The sequence below is a fragment of the Anomalospiza imberbis genome, chromosome 5, assembly GCF_031753505.1.
Source record: "Anomalospiza imberbis isolate Cuckoo-Finch-1a 21T00152 chromosome 5, ASM3175350v1, whole genome shotgun sequence".
NCBI classification, from domain to species: domain Eukaryota; kingdom Metazoa; phylum Chordata; class Aves; order Passeriformes; family Viduidae; genus Anomalospiza; species Anomalospiza imberbis.
In genome coordinates this window covers 1,230,873-1,245,169 of record NC_089685.1, presented here as the reverse complement: position 1 = coordinate 1,245,169, position 14,297 = coordinate 1,230,873, and the positions used below count along the sequence as shown (strand labels likewise).

The 14,297-nt window shown below is 50.8% G+C and overlaps 1 protein-coding gene across 2 annotated transcripts; it reads left to right on the top strand.

Moving 5' to 3' along the window:
• The first annotated feature begins 2,070 nt into the window (after positions 1–2,070).
• CEP41 (centrosomal protein 41) lies at positions 2,071–14,159 on the top strand. Of its 2 annotated transcripts, XM_068189343.1 has the most exons (11): positions 2,071–2,138; positions 2,459–2,522; positions 3,425–3,472; positions 6,655–6,716; positions 7,383–7,452; positions 7,885–8,011; positions 8,737–8,888; positions 9,155–9,222; positions 9,854–9,968; positions 10,658–10,873; positions 12,497–14,159. In XM_068189343.1, the coding sequence occupies exons 1-11, from the start codon at positions 2,106–2,108 to the stop codon at positions 12,643–12,645; spliced, it is 1,104 nt and encodes a 367-aa protein (XP_068045444.1). In that variant the 5' UTR covers positions 2,071–2,105; the 3' UTR covers positions 12,646–14,159. The 2 variants fall into 2 exon arrangements, with proteins under 2 accessions (XP_068045444.1, XP_068045445.1); XM_068189344.1 differs by lacking the exons at positions 2,071–2,138; positions 2,459–2,522; positions 3,425–3,472 and adding an exon at positions 4,437–4,784.
• The last annotated feature ends 138 nt before the right edge of the window (positions 14,160–14,297 follow it).

The following is a 14,297-nucleotide window of genomic DNA, read 5'->3' as shown; positions in this document are numbered from 1 at the left end:
AGCCGGGACACCGGGGTCACCCCGGAACTGCTGCATTCCCACTGAGCTCACCAGGTCCGGAGAAACCACATCCATGGCCCCAAAACTCCTTCATTCCCAGAACCCACCTCCATGGCCCCAAACTTCCTCAATTCCCAGAACCCACATCCATGGCCCCAAAACTCCCTCATTCCCAGAACCCACATCCATGGCCCCAAAACTCCTTCATTCCTATAACCCACCTCCATGGCCCCAAAACTCCCTCATTCCCAGAACCCACATCCATGGCCCCAAAACTCCTTCATTCCCAGACCCCACCTCCATGGCCCCAAAACTCCTTCATTCCCAGAACCCACATCCATGGCCCCAAAACTCTTTCATTCCCATAACCCACATCCATGGCCCCAAAACTCCTTCATTCCCAGAACCCACCTCCATGGCCCCAAAACTCCTTCATTCCTATAACCCACATCCATGGCCCCAAAACTCCTTCATTCCTATAACCCACATCCATGGCCCCAAAACTCCTTCATTCCCAGAACCCACCTCCATGGCCCCAAAACTCCTTCATTCCTATAACCCACCTCCATGGCCCCAAAACTCCTTCATTCCTATAACCCACATCCATGGCCCCAAAACTCCTTCATTCCTATAACCCACCTCCATGGCCCCAAAACTCCTTCATTCCCAGAACCCACCTCCATGGCCCCAAAACTCCTTCATTCCCAGAACCCACATCCATGGCCCCAAAACTCCTTCATTCCTATAACCCACCTCCATGGCCCCAAAACTCCTTCATTCCTATAACCCACATCCATGGCCCCAAAACTCCTTCATTCCTATAACCCACATCCATGGCCCCAAAACTCCTTCATTCCCAGAACCTGCATGTCCCCATGTGGCAGGTCCAGCGGACATTTGGGGTCTGAGAGGGAAGGTCAGTTTCATTTGGGGTCTGAGGGGGATTGTGGGGCCATTTGGGGTTTGAGGGGGAACACGGGGTCATTGGAAGGCTGTGGATCCATAAGGGCTCTGAAGGGGCGTTGTGGACTCGCGGGGATCGGGTGGAGGGGTGATGACCCCGCTAAGTGTCCACGGGGGGCCATGGGGTCGCTGGGGCCAATTGAGGGGTCATGGGCTCATTGCGGGGGGCTTTCAGTGGGGCCATGGGCGAACTGGGGGGCCTGAGGGGGCCCGGGGGGTCACTGCGGGGGGTCCCGACCCCGACGGGGTTCAGGGAGTCAATGGCGGTCAAAGGGAGGGGACACACCCGCCTGACAGGACACGCCCACCGGAGGGGACACGCCCACCGGAGGGGACGCGCCCACCTGAGGGGACACACCCACCTGGAGGGACACACCCAACGGAGGGGACACGCCCACCTGACGGGACACACTCACCTGGGGGGACACACCCAACGGAGGGGACACACCCACCGGAGGGGACACACCCATCGGAATGGACACGCCCACCGGAGGGGACCCACCCACCTGAAGGGACACGCCCACCTGAAGGGACACGCCCACCTGAGGGGACACACCCACCGGATGGGACACACCCACCTGGAGGGACACACCCAACGGAGGGGACACACCCACCGGAAGGGACACACCCACCGACAGGACACGCCCATCGGAGGGCACACACCCACCGGAAGGGACACACCCACCGCAGCGGACACGCCCACCAAAGCACCGCCCCCGAGAGCCACACCCCCAACAGACCCCGCCCACCGACCGCGCTCGGGACCTCCCCCACCGCCCCAGGCCACGCCCCCTCGCGGCGGGGCGGAGCCTCCGCGGCCGCGCGCGCGCCGCTCTCACCTGCGCTCAGGCGCCGCCGCCGCCGCCGCGGGCGCGCTCTCCCGGCGGGGGCGGGGCGCGGCCGGGGAGGCGTGGCCTCCGCCCCGCGCACGCGCGGCTCCCCTCTTCTTCCCCCCCCCCCGTCCCCCGCCGCTTCCCGCCCGCCGCGTCCCTCGCGTTGCCGGGCGACGCGCGCGCTCCCCGCCGCGCGGCCTCCGATTGGCTGCGGGCGCGGCGGGCGGCCAATGGCGGCGGGCGTAGTTGCGGGGCGGGCGGGAGGCGGGAGCGCGGCCGCGCGTGAGGGGCTGGCGGCCGTGAGGGGAGATGTCGGCGCGGGGCGGGCTCGGCGACCCTCAGGTGCCGTGAGGGGCCTTCCCTTCCCCGCACCCTTCCCCGCACCCTGCGGGCGGCCCGGGGCCACACGGGGCACGGCCGCGGAGGAGGGGGGTGGCGGTTCGCGCGGCCCCCGGGGCCGGGAGAGCTCCGCGCGGAGGGAAAACGGGGGGGGGGGGGGGGGTTGAATACCGAGATGGGGATTGAGGAATTCCTCGCTTGTCTTTCTGTCTCCTGAAACCCTTCAAGCGACGTTTTCTGCTCCTACTTCTGGGGTTTTTTGTTTTTATTTTATTTTTTTTTTTTTTAAACTTTGGCTTCTCGTGTTTTCCGTTTTGAACCAGCTTCTGACGCGGCGCATCCCCTCGAATCCCAAGTATCAACATATAAAAACTCGTCTGGATACTGGTGAGTGAAATTATTGTGGGGTAAAACCACCCCAAAGTTGGTGTAGGATGACAGAAAAACAGAATTAATGTCTTAAATGTCTCTGCCCGGAGCTGAGTCACCCCAGCCCTGCAGAATCCTTATTGCGGCTATCATTTGTCTCACCAAATATTATAAAAACTACCGAACTTTCCTATTTACAGTCGCCAACAACATAAACATTTCCTACTTACAATTTTCCTTCAAAGCTGAAACTAAAACAAGCACGAACTCTGCAGGTTTACGTGTATTTACATACATTTTTATGTGCTTATCCGTATTTACCTTCGCACACAGCACCGTGCACCCCCGCTGGAAATTGAGATTAAATGCTCTGTGTGTAGGTGACCGCGTGTCTCAAGTCTTGGTTGTCTTGAAACCTGTTCATTGTTTTCTACTCTTCCTCTTTAAAGAACAGTTTGGGGCTTAAATGGGTTCAGACCGGGTCAGGCTCTGTTGTGGTGGTTCCCATAGAAATTTCTGGTCGTGGAATTCCTGTCCATGGACTTTTTCCTGTGTCTCATCAAGGGTGTGGGCCAAGATAATGAATTGGGGGTGTCTTTGTGGGTGGTTTTTTTTTTTTTTTGGTTCGTTTTTTAGTTGTTAAAGCAGCTGAATTTTATCCGGTAACGTGATCTTGTGGTATTCCCACCAAAATGCTGGGAAAGGAGCAGCAGATCCTTGGATTTTTCTGTTTAGTTCTGCTTTCCTTGAGAGAAAAGAGGAAAATTGTGGCTTCTTTGTGCCTTTCATTGCCACTGTGAAGGAGGATCTACAACCAACAGCTGTTTCCTTCCAAGCCATGAAAAGTTAAGCCTCAGTTAGGCCTGAAGAAAATAAATAATTGTAATAAATTGATTTTTTTTTTTTTTTTTGTGTTACAGGAAATAGTTTGTCAAAATACATGGAAAAATTGGAAGAGATCAAAAGAAGTGAGTACCTGGGGAGGAGCAGGATGGGTTAAAAACGGGTTGGTTCAAAGCTCAAAGAGCAGGAGATGAGTTCCAGGAGGTTTTCCTTGGAGATCTCCGCAGATTTAATTTCAAAATCCAAGCAGGAATCTTGAGTTTCTCCCTTCTTTGTCATTGGATTTTATTGTTGGAAGCTCTCTTGAGCTAAGAAATCCAGGCTAGACTGATCTGGGAAGATTTATGGATCATTTCTGAGACTTCTGTTTCACTTTTAGGTCACAACTTGAGCCCTTTTATCTTCATATAATTTAAGTTCCTATCAAAATACTCCAAGACAGGAGAAAACCAAGCTCATTCCTTGTGTTTACATTGATTTCACCACCACTAAACACTGAGATTTTGAAGGCTTTAGGTTGTTCAGACTAATGGAGGCCCAAATTATTTTTATTTCTCTTATTTTCCCACCAAAACCAGGCTTTTCAAATCATTTTTCCCAATAAAACCGGTGATTTATGACTTTATTCCCAGATTATCCTCACATCGGGAGCCAGGAAAGCTCTTCAACCTCAAAGCTGCATTTATGGAGGTGAAAAAAAGCCCTGAATGGAGCTGAAAGCTCCATCAATTAGGATTTGACATGTTCAGGTTTAGTTCTCAGCCCCACTTTCCGAGGGAGCTCACGGGAATTTATTGGTGCAAAACAGGCCTTTGTTTGTGGCTGGTTTGCTGGGTTTGGGTTGGTTTCTTTCCAAACACTGCGGGTCTTTGGGGGGGAAAAAAATGAAAAGAGGGATGACCTTGAGCTTTCCAAAATGCTCTGTTGACTGAGACTTCAGTGCTGGACGCTGCCTCGCTTTTTGTTTGTGTTGAAAATCTTGTTTTTTGTGGGTCTCCAATCTCGCCGCGGATCTGTTCCGTGCAGTTCTTTTATTCCCTCCTCTTCTTTGCTTTTTTGGAGGAGCTCTCTCATTCTCTGCAGGCTGAATGGACACCTTGTGCTCCCAGGGAGTGGAGGAACTTCTCCCCCTTGGTTTCTCAGGGATAGATGACACCCTTTGGATGCAGATTTAAATCCCCAGCACAGGCACCTCTCTGTCCCTTATGTAACGTGAGAGATTTAAATCCACGCCATCAAAAATTAAAGAGCTGCACCCACCACGCTCCATCCTTTGGAGGATTGATTGGCTTGAGGACACACAGGAGGGCTCTTCCTTCTCTCTGCTCTTGTTTCCCTCCTCTCCCAAAGCCCTGAGGAGCCCATCCCTGGAAAACAGAATCATTCCAAGCAAAACCATGTCAGAAGATTCCAACGGATCCGCCAGGACCGGACCGGGTACGTGGCGTTGCTTTTGGAGCTGGAAGCAGCACTTCTGAGCTGCCTGGGGAGGCGTTTAGGGTGGCAAAGGCAAGATCTAGGGCAAAGAGGCTTTTTTGGGGGTAAAAAGCCCTTATTTGAGGTGGGAAGGAGCCATCCAGGAGCTGCATCGTTTGGCAGCGGTTCTGCTTTGGTGTTTTTCATCCGTCCAGCACTTCCCAAGCTTTGCTGCTTTTGTTTGTCCTTCTAAATGAAGTTTATTTGCCACGGCAGAAAGGCTCTTTTTTTGGCCTTTGCCGGGCAATTTTAATCCCTGAGCAGATGAGACGGGAAATAATTACAGGAAAAAAATTGTTGCTGGGGTTTTTTTGAGTTAAAAGGCAGATTTAACAACCTCAGTTGAGGTTTGAAGCCTGGTGGTTTTGCAAGAACCACAAGGGTCATTTCCCAGGGAATTGACATCCTGAAATCCATTTTCTGCACCTCCTCATCCTGCAATCCATTTTCTGGGCCTCCTGTGCTTCAGCCCCATGGTTTGGATGTGCAGTGGGTATTTTGGAAGGGCTCCTTCTTTCCTAGGACGACTTGTGAGGAGCAAAGAGCTGCTTGTTTTGCAGCCTGATCAAAATGATTTCGGCTAGGGTGTTGAATTTGGGAACTCTGAATGTGTTGGGAAGAGATCCCAGCCTCCAGCATTCCCATGGCTCTCTAAACAACTGAGCTGGGGAATTTCCATAAGCAAATCCCACAGGAATTTTTTTGTGTGGTGGCTGCAGGAATGTGCAGGGGAGCCCTTCCCCCTTCTCATCTCCCCTAAGCTAAGGGAGCATTCAGCAGATGGTCTTAGAGGATTCAGAATCGTTGAACTGAGTGGATTTGCCGAAGATCCTGAGCTCCGTTGCTATCCCTAGGAGCTGAAGAGCTGGAGAGGGACCAGCTCCTTCCCAGCCCTGCACTTCCCAAAGGACAAAGCTGCCGTTGCTTCCCAGGACAGGTTATTCCATACCTAGATGTTCCTGCTGATACCCATCCTGGCTTCTCTTTCCTCCTCACACCTTTTGTTTCACTCCAGGAGGTTTCTCCCTTCCTCTGCAGGATCTGGATGGGATCAGGCTCCCACCTTGGCTCTGGGAATCTCTACTCTGGATCTTTGCCAGCAGCTCTGCTCAGTTTTCTTCCTCCCTAAGCTGTGTCTTCGGGATTAAGATTCAATTAGGCCAGTTTCTTGTATTAATTACCCATTAAGACTCAATTAGTCCAGTTTCTTGTGTCAGTTACCCGTTCCTTGAGAGATCCCTGTCAGCAAGTGGAAGAAATCAGAATTTCATTATCAGATAAAGTATTAAAATCTTGGGTTTTTTAATTGTTAGGATGAAACCTGCATGTTTAGCTTGGTATTTGCAAAGACACGATGCCCCATGCTCTGACACTGCTGTAATTTACACAAATTAAAAATTAAAGTAAATTAATCTTCTGGTTTAAGGAGCTTTGTGACTCCAATGGGCCCCAAAGAACAGCAGGGAAAGGGGGAAATCCTGAATTGCTTCCTGCCCCAGCACCATGGAAAACATAAATTCATATTTGAGTCTAAAAGCAGCTAAATATTCCTCTTCCACTTCATCATGTCTGGACAAGATCTCTCTTTATAACTGGTCTTCATTAAAATTTCTCTTTATAGCTGGGATTAATTAAACCCTTTATTTATAACTGGCATTTCACAAACTCTCCAGATTTGCTGCTCTCATCCTTCAGCACAAACCTGCCCTGAATTCCTGCCTGTCTGTGGAAGAGTCTTGGAGAAAAGCTGGGATTAAGCCGTGACCTGGTGTCTAAAAAAACTGGGAATGGACTAAAAATTTACCTTGTCCTCTTTGTTTTGTTTTTGTAGATTACAGGTATAAAAAGGATGAGCTGTTTAAAAGGCTGAAGGTGACAACTTTTGCCCAGTTGGTATGTACCGATCCCTCTCTGGCCTCCAAAATCTTGTAGGAGCAACATTTTTCCTTGGAATAAAAATTTCTCTGTAATTATTTAGCTTTAGTTGTAATTATTCTGTCTTGGCTTCTTCCTGCCTTTAATAAAAGCAAATAATTCCAACACAATGGCCAAATGCCTTAATTACAAATTAAAGTTTGTGGTGACTCCGTCTTTGAAATTTATTCCTTGTTCGATTTGTCCATTAACTTAAAAGGATCTTCAAGCATCTTGCAAAAGAAAAAGGCTGTGTAAAACAGCATCTAAATCTGAGTTTTGTGTCTGCAGCCCTCCCTGACCCAGGTTTAACTGCAGAAAGTGGGCAGTTGGGACTTCAAGGCTTTCCGTGCATTATTTTATTTAAAAGCAGCGAATCATGATATCTTAAAAAATGAAAAGTTGATCAGGAAATAAAGAGCTGGGGAGTGCTGGTTCAAGAAAACTGCTTCAAACTAGAAAGAACCCCAAACTGTCTTCTCAGGAGAGAAGGAAAGGGAAGGTTAAACTTGGAGACGCAAAGAGTGGGATCCTGCAGACTCGAGATTTTTTTCCCCCTGGATTGTTTTCCTTGAGCTGCTCCCTGCTGTGTTTCCCTGCTGTGGATGTGGGGATCAGTGTCTGCTTGTTTTTTGTGCCCTGCAGGTTCTCCAGGTCGCCTCTCTGTCCAATGAAACCTTAGAAGTGACAAACGAGGAGCTGCACGAGCTGCAAGGTGACAACACTGGTGGCAGGGACAAAGGGGGTGAGCTGGGGGTCACTGCCAGGGGGTGAAGTGGCAGAGCTGGCACTGCAGCAGGGCTTAATCAGGAGGAGAAATGGAAAAGTAAAACTGCGCCTGTGGCCTGGGAATAGAAACACTCCTGAAAAACAGAAGGGTTTGCAAGTAGGAAAGCCTCGTGCTGGCAGTAACATAATCCACGTCAAAAATTCTGGTTTATTGACTTCTTCAAATGAGAGCTCAAGCCCTAAAAAATCTGTTGGCTCTTTATTATTTTAAATAAGGAGGCTCTGGGTAAATTCTCCTCATTAAGAGGATGAAGATAAAGCTGTGACACTTTTCTTTCCAGGAATAGAAACTGCCCTTAAAACCTGCTTGTTTACCTCCTGCAGCTCCTTAGCTCCTCGTGCCCTCTTCTCTCCCCAGATTCTGGTGCTGCAGGTGACGACGCAGCGGGGACAAATGGGAAAGGGAGCCCCGAGGGGACACCCAGCCCTGTCCTGTTCCTGAACAACTCAGGAGCCGGGGAATCCCATCGCTCCACGCTGCAGAGGTGCCTCACATTAGCATCATTTTCTTCCTGTCGTAGCTGATGATGATTTGAGCCCAGCTGCTGATTTTAAGTTGCTGCTAAGTGGTTTTATCCTGTATTTCTCATTAAAGCCTGGGTTTGTAGGTGAGAGGGAGGGGATTGGCAGGATTTCCTGTTGGAATGGGTTTGGATTAAACAGCAACCCAAGATTGTTGTCAGCTGATGAAGGTCTGACAAAGAAATGTGTTTGTGGGATTCCATCCAGGCCCCCACATTCCAGAATTTTTGGGGATAACACAGCGCTCTGGTCATCTCAGTCATGTGCATTCCTGTTAGTGATGGTTTTGTATGGATGTGGAGGGTCAGGACACAGGAAATGGTTTCAAAGTGACACAGGGATACTGGGAAGGAGTTCCTGGCTGGGAGGGTGGGGAGTGGCTGGAATAGAATTCCCAGAGAAGCTGGAGCTGCCCCTGGATCCCTGGCAGTGTCCAAAGCTGGGCTGGACAGGGTTTGGAGCACTCTGGGATAGTGGGAGGTGTCCCTGCCCATGGCAGGGTGTGGAATGAGATCCTTAAGGTCCCTTCCCACCCAAACCATTCTGGGATTGAGAATAATTCCAAACCCACCATGTGAAGAGATCCCAGGATGGTGCTGGAAGAGGCAGCTTTATCCCAGCTCTTGCCCAGCCTTGGAAGTGGTGGAGAACCACAAAAGCATTCCTTAACCTGCCGTTCCCTTTGCAGTGTGATCAGTGGGGTTGGGGAGCTGGATGTGGAGAAGGATTCTCCAAAGAAGGAGGACACCCAGGCCAAGGAGAGGCCTTACCCCGACTGCCCGTTCCTGCTGCTGGACGTGCGGGACCGCGACGCCTACGAGCAGTGCCACATCGTGGGAGGTGAGCAGCCACGGTCCCACCGGCACCTGGGCACGGATTCCAGCTCTGGGCCACAGCCCTGCTGCATTTTGTCCCCCAGCTGGGACATCACTGGGTGTTCCCAGTGCTTATCCAGCACATCCCTCCTTCCTGGGAGGGGATGAGGGGCCTGAGCTGATGTGAATCCCATACTCAGTGGGTTCTCAAGGCTGTTGTATCCCAGGCTGTTGGTGTTCAGCCTCTGGATGATTTTTCCTCTTTTTTTTTTTTTTTCTCCCCTTCTACAGCTTATTCCTACCCTATTGCAACATTGTCTAGAACCATGAATCCGTATACAAATAACATTCTGGAATATGTATCCTTTCCATGGGAACGTGAGGGAATGTTGGTGGGAGCTCCCAAAATCAATTGGAGTTTATCCAAGCAAAATTAGGGATCTCAAAAAGGGTGGGACAGGAGATGGAGTTACCTGGTGCAGCTCCACTGCCCCCATCAGGTGCTGGATTTTATTTCCTCAAGGCTGCTCTTGACTCCAGTGAGAGCTGCCTGGATTTGGCATTTCCCTGGATTTTGGCTGCTGGAAGGCCAAGCCAGACTTGGGCACTGCTCTCCTGCTGCTGCTCCAGGGATGCATCCATCAAATCCTTTGGCTTCCTGTCAGCACCTTGATGGGAATGGGGACAGACAGAGGATTATTAAGTGGGATTAGGCTGATCATTCCCAGGCTGTTGATTCTGAGGGGAGGTTGTAAACAAAGGGGCTGTTGCCATTCCCAATCTTCAAGCAATGCTGAATCCAGTGGGAATTAAGCTGTGTCTGGCAAGCCTGAGCCGCTGAGAATTCTGCAGAGAGAGCATTTCTGCTGGATGCTTGCAAGCCAAGTATGGAGTCTTTCCCTCCCCAATCCCACTTGTCTCTTTTGCTTCCTAAAATGTTTCGATATCCTCTTAAGTTCAGCAGTGACTCCTTAACAATTCCCATGGCAGAAAAATGCCCATGGAAAAATCATCATCGTGTACGACAACGACGAGCGCTTGGCGAGCCAGGCGGCCACCACCATGTGTGAGAGGGGCTTCGAGAACCTCTTCATGTTATCTGGGGGTAGGTGGGGCTGGGAGAGCTCCCCCAGACCTCCTGGGGAAAAGGACAGTGGGGAGCAGCTTGTGGGATCTGGAGATGGGAAAGATCTGGGTTGTGGAATCACGGGATGGTTTGGGTTGGAAGGAAACTGAAGGATCATCCAGTTCTGTCCCTATGGGCAGGGACACCTCCCACTGTCCCAGGCTGCTCCAGCCCCAGGGTCCAGCCTGGCCTTGGACATTCCAGGGATCAGGGGCAGCCCCAGCTGCTCTGGCAATTCCAACCCAGCCAGGAATTCCTAATTCCCAAGATCCCATCCACCCCTGCCCTCTGGCAGTGGGAGCCATTCCCTGTGTCCTGTCCCTGCAGGCCTTGTCCCCAGTCTCTCACCAGCTCTCCTGGAGCCCCTGGAATGTGCTGAAAGCTCTCCCTGGATCCTTCCCTTCTCCAGGGCAACATTCCCAGCTCTGGGAGCAGCTCCGAGGCCACCTCTGGACTCTCTCCAGCAGCTCCACGTCCTGCTGCTGTTGTCCCCAGAGTTAGACTCCATGTGGGATCTCACCTGAGCAGGGCACAGGCGCAGAATTCCCCCCTCTCCTGCCGCCCACATTTCTCCATCCAAACTTTGGTCCTGGAGCTGCATCAGTCCCTCGTGACTGGTCCCTCCTGACCCATCCAGCTGGGATAACAGCTGCTCTGTGTCCCTGCAGGCCTCAAGGTCCTTGCCCAGAAGATCCCAGAGGGCTTGATCACCGGCACGCTCCCCGTGTCCTGCCAGGCGGCAGCTCCCACGGGAACTGCCCGGAGGAAAATGGCTCCCAGGGTGCCACCCACGCGTGCGGAGGACAAATGGAGGTTTTCTGCAGATGACCTGCAGAAGTTAAAGCATTACCTGGCTGAGGAGCAGATTCCTTCAGACACTGCCAGTAAGAGTCCAGGGCTGCCTTTTTGGGCTTACCTAGAAACACAGGGCCAGGCTGATGCCTCAGGTTTGGCTTTTGTATTTTCACATTCTAAGCTGCTTTAGTGTGCGGTTCTGAGCTTCACATTATGGGATGGTGAGCTCTCTGCACAGAGCAGGGAGACAAAACAATTCCTGCTCCAGCTGGGCACCAAGGACAAATGATCCAAACCTCAGGCCCAGGAGCACAAACACCGTGGGCTGAGGAGAGAAAAACAAGCAGGATGGGACTGCATGGGCTAAAGCTGGAATGGGACAATGAACTCCAACGTGCCAATGGAGCAGAGCTGATCCCAGTGAGAGCCCCCGGGAGCGCTCGTGCATTTTGGGACCATTTGGGTTCATCTTGGGTGCAGCCCTGGCTGGGCTCTGGTGCTGCCCAAGGTGGATCCATGGAGGAGATCCTTGCAATAAATCCCTGCTTTGTTCTTTAGCTCTGCCCAGCCTCTGCTCCAGCTCAGCCTTCACAAGGCATCAAGGCAAAGTTAAAAGATTAAGAGGGGATATATTTAATGAAAGACCTTCAGGTACATTAAGGGCAGATGAAGTTAATTAACCTTTTATGTGGAGTTTAGTCATGCACTAATGCTTTGAAAAATGTAAAAGTTAAAATTCTAAGGCATCACCAGAACGTGCTTCAGCCTCACCATGGGATGGTTGGGTGGGAAGGTGTAGGCACAGAGTTTGTGGTAATTGGGGTGGGGCTATGGCTGAGCTTCATCCCTAATGGGCACAGCTGTGAAAGTCAGTGAGCAGCACTGGCACAGTGAGCCATGGGGTGCCCAGGTGTGCTGACCCACCACCCAGGGAGCAGAGGGCACACGGGTGCATGGCATGAACATCAGGGGATAAAAGGGGGGTAAAGAACAAGGGCAGATGCCTGCAGCCTGCTGAAGTGACGTGATGTTACTCTGTATGGGTTGAAGCCTTCTGATACTGCATGGTGACACTCTGGGTGTGGTGGCTGTCTCCACTGTGACATGTGCTGTGACAGGATGGATGGATGGATGGATGGAAGGATGGAAGGATGGATGGATGGTGTAGGCACAGAGTTTGTGGTAATTGGGAGCTGTACAGTAATGGCTACAGCAGTGAGGAAGGAGCAGGTGAACAGTGTTAAAGGTAATGAGCTATGGGGTGCCCAGGTGTGCTGACCCACCACCCAGGGAGCAGAGGGCACACGGGTGCATGGCATGAACATCAGGGGATAAAAGGGGGGTAAAGAACAAGGGCAGGTGCCTGCAGCCTGCTGAAGTGACGTGATGTTACTCTGTATGGGTTGAAGCCTTCTGATACTGCATGGTGACACTCTGGGTGTGGTGGCTGTCTCCACTGTGACACCAATGCAGTACAGGATTTGAAAAATAGAAAAGCTAAAATTCCAGGGCATCACCAGAATATGCTTCAACCTCATGGAATGGTTGGGTGGGAAGGGACCTTAAACCCCATCCATCCCACCATGGGCAGGGATACCTTCCCCTATCCCAGGTTGTTCCAGGCCCCTCCAACCTGGCTGGACACATCCAGGGATGGGGCAGCCACAACTTGTGGACAACCAGTTTGTGATCTGGGGTTGTTTTTCCCACAGGCCGCCTTACCCGGGGTCTTTCAGGCCATGATTCCAAGCTCTCATCCGTGAGGAGCAACCCCAGCCTCCCCAGCCCTGCTCGCACCATGGGATCCCTGAGCAGCCGCTCCCACAGCAGGACCAGCATCCAGAACAGGCCCTGGAAATAAATGAGTATCCAGGTGTTGGGAATCCTGAGCAGTGCAGCCCGGTTGTGGTTTTAGGAATCGGCAGGGAAAAGCAGCCGTGGTGAGAATTGGCAGCTCGAGTAAGGCTGGACAGCTGGAATGATGTTTCCTAGAAGCAGGAATGGCATCACTTGGGGTGCAGGGCTGGACAGAGGTGATAGAACTGGTTTTGTAGGGGAGGGAGAAAACTGCTAGTAAAGGCTGGGACCAGTAGAAACTGTTCCGCAAAGTTTTTAGTCCAGCTGAAGGGATTTGTGTCCGTAACATTCCTCGGCCATGCCTGGAGCCATGGAATGGAATGAGGGTGAACAAGCCGCAAATCATCTGTGAGCACGAACTTTGGTGGTTTTAGCAGAGATAAAGACATTCAGCAACTTGCCAAAAGTGAGAGAAGATCCTGGAAGGGTTGTTTGTTGTTTTTTTAAAATAAATTATGATAATGAGCAGAAGTATTCGTAATAAAGATGTTTTTTATTGCCCAGCTGATGCTGTGACAGTCGTGCTTGCTTGTGGACACTTTGTGAATAGTTGTGTCTTTTTCAAGGTGAGCTGGAGGAGAATAACTGGAGGTTTTTTTCTCCAATGACTCCTTTTCCAGTGGTTTTTTAGGCGTTTCTTTAAGGTTTAGGGTGGCTGAAGGAAAATTTGCTGCTGCTGCCTCACCAGGGTCCCTAAAACCCAGCAGGGCCCTGCAATCAGGAACTGAACAGGATAAAGGTTTCCTGGAAAGTGAGTAGCAGAGTTTTCCTCAAATTGGTGCTTCTGGATAACCTGGGAATCCTCTGATTTTTCCTGAGCTGCCTTATGGGACACTTTGGAGGTGATTTTAGAGGGATTCTGCTCTCCAGTTTTTCCATCTGGCATTGCTGAGCCTGGTCCTGGTTTAGCTATTGTGGGCTTGTGGGGTTTGTGTGTATTTTTGGATTCAGTGGTTTTTCCCCTTTTTGAAGCAGACAATCTTCAAAATATCCCAAAACTCACTGGTGATTTTGGGATAATTCTGGTGAAAGGACAAAAAGTAGGAGAAATGGCACATAATTTCCTGTTGGGCAGCTTAGGACTCAACATCCCTGAGCACATTTATCTTTTATTGTGACTCTGAGTGTGAAATCAGACAATGCTGATTTCAGGACTGGCAGGTTCAGTCTGATTAGGTCCTGCTGCTGTGGGAGTAAATGTTTCCAGCTCCATGAGCTCTTGGAAGTGTCATTGCATTGGCAAAAATCCTGGTTTTGTTATCAAGCTGTGGGAGACAGATCCAGAATCCCTGGCTGCTCCGTGCTGCATGAAAACCTCCTGGTGAAACTGTTGGACAAAACTGGCTTGAGTTGTTTAAGATCCTCCAAATCCAAGGAATCAAAGCAAGGACTGGATGTGCTTTCCCACCATCTCAATGAATTTGTGTGGATTTGGACTCTTGGTATTGTTTGGAGCAGAGTCAAACTCCGTAGAGGCTGAGAGGTTTAATTGTTTAATTTAATAAAATGTAAATTACAGCATCTGTTTGGGTGATTTATTTGCAGCTTTGAGAGCTGTTGAGAGCCTGGAAAAGTTGGGAGTGAGCAAGGGCTCAGCTCCCCATTCCCTAGGGATTGCAGCAGGTAAGGAAAGATCACACAAGAAAGGTTTGGCTG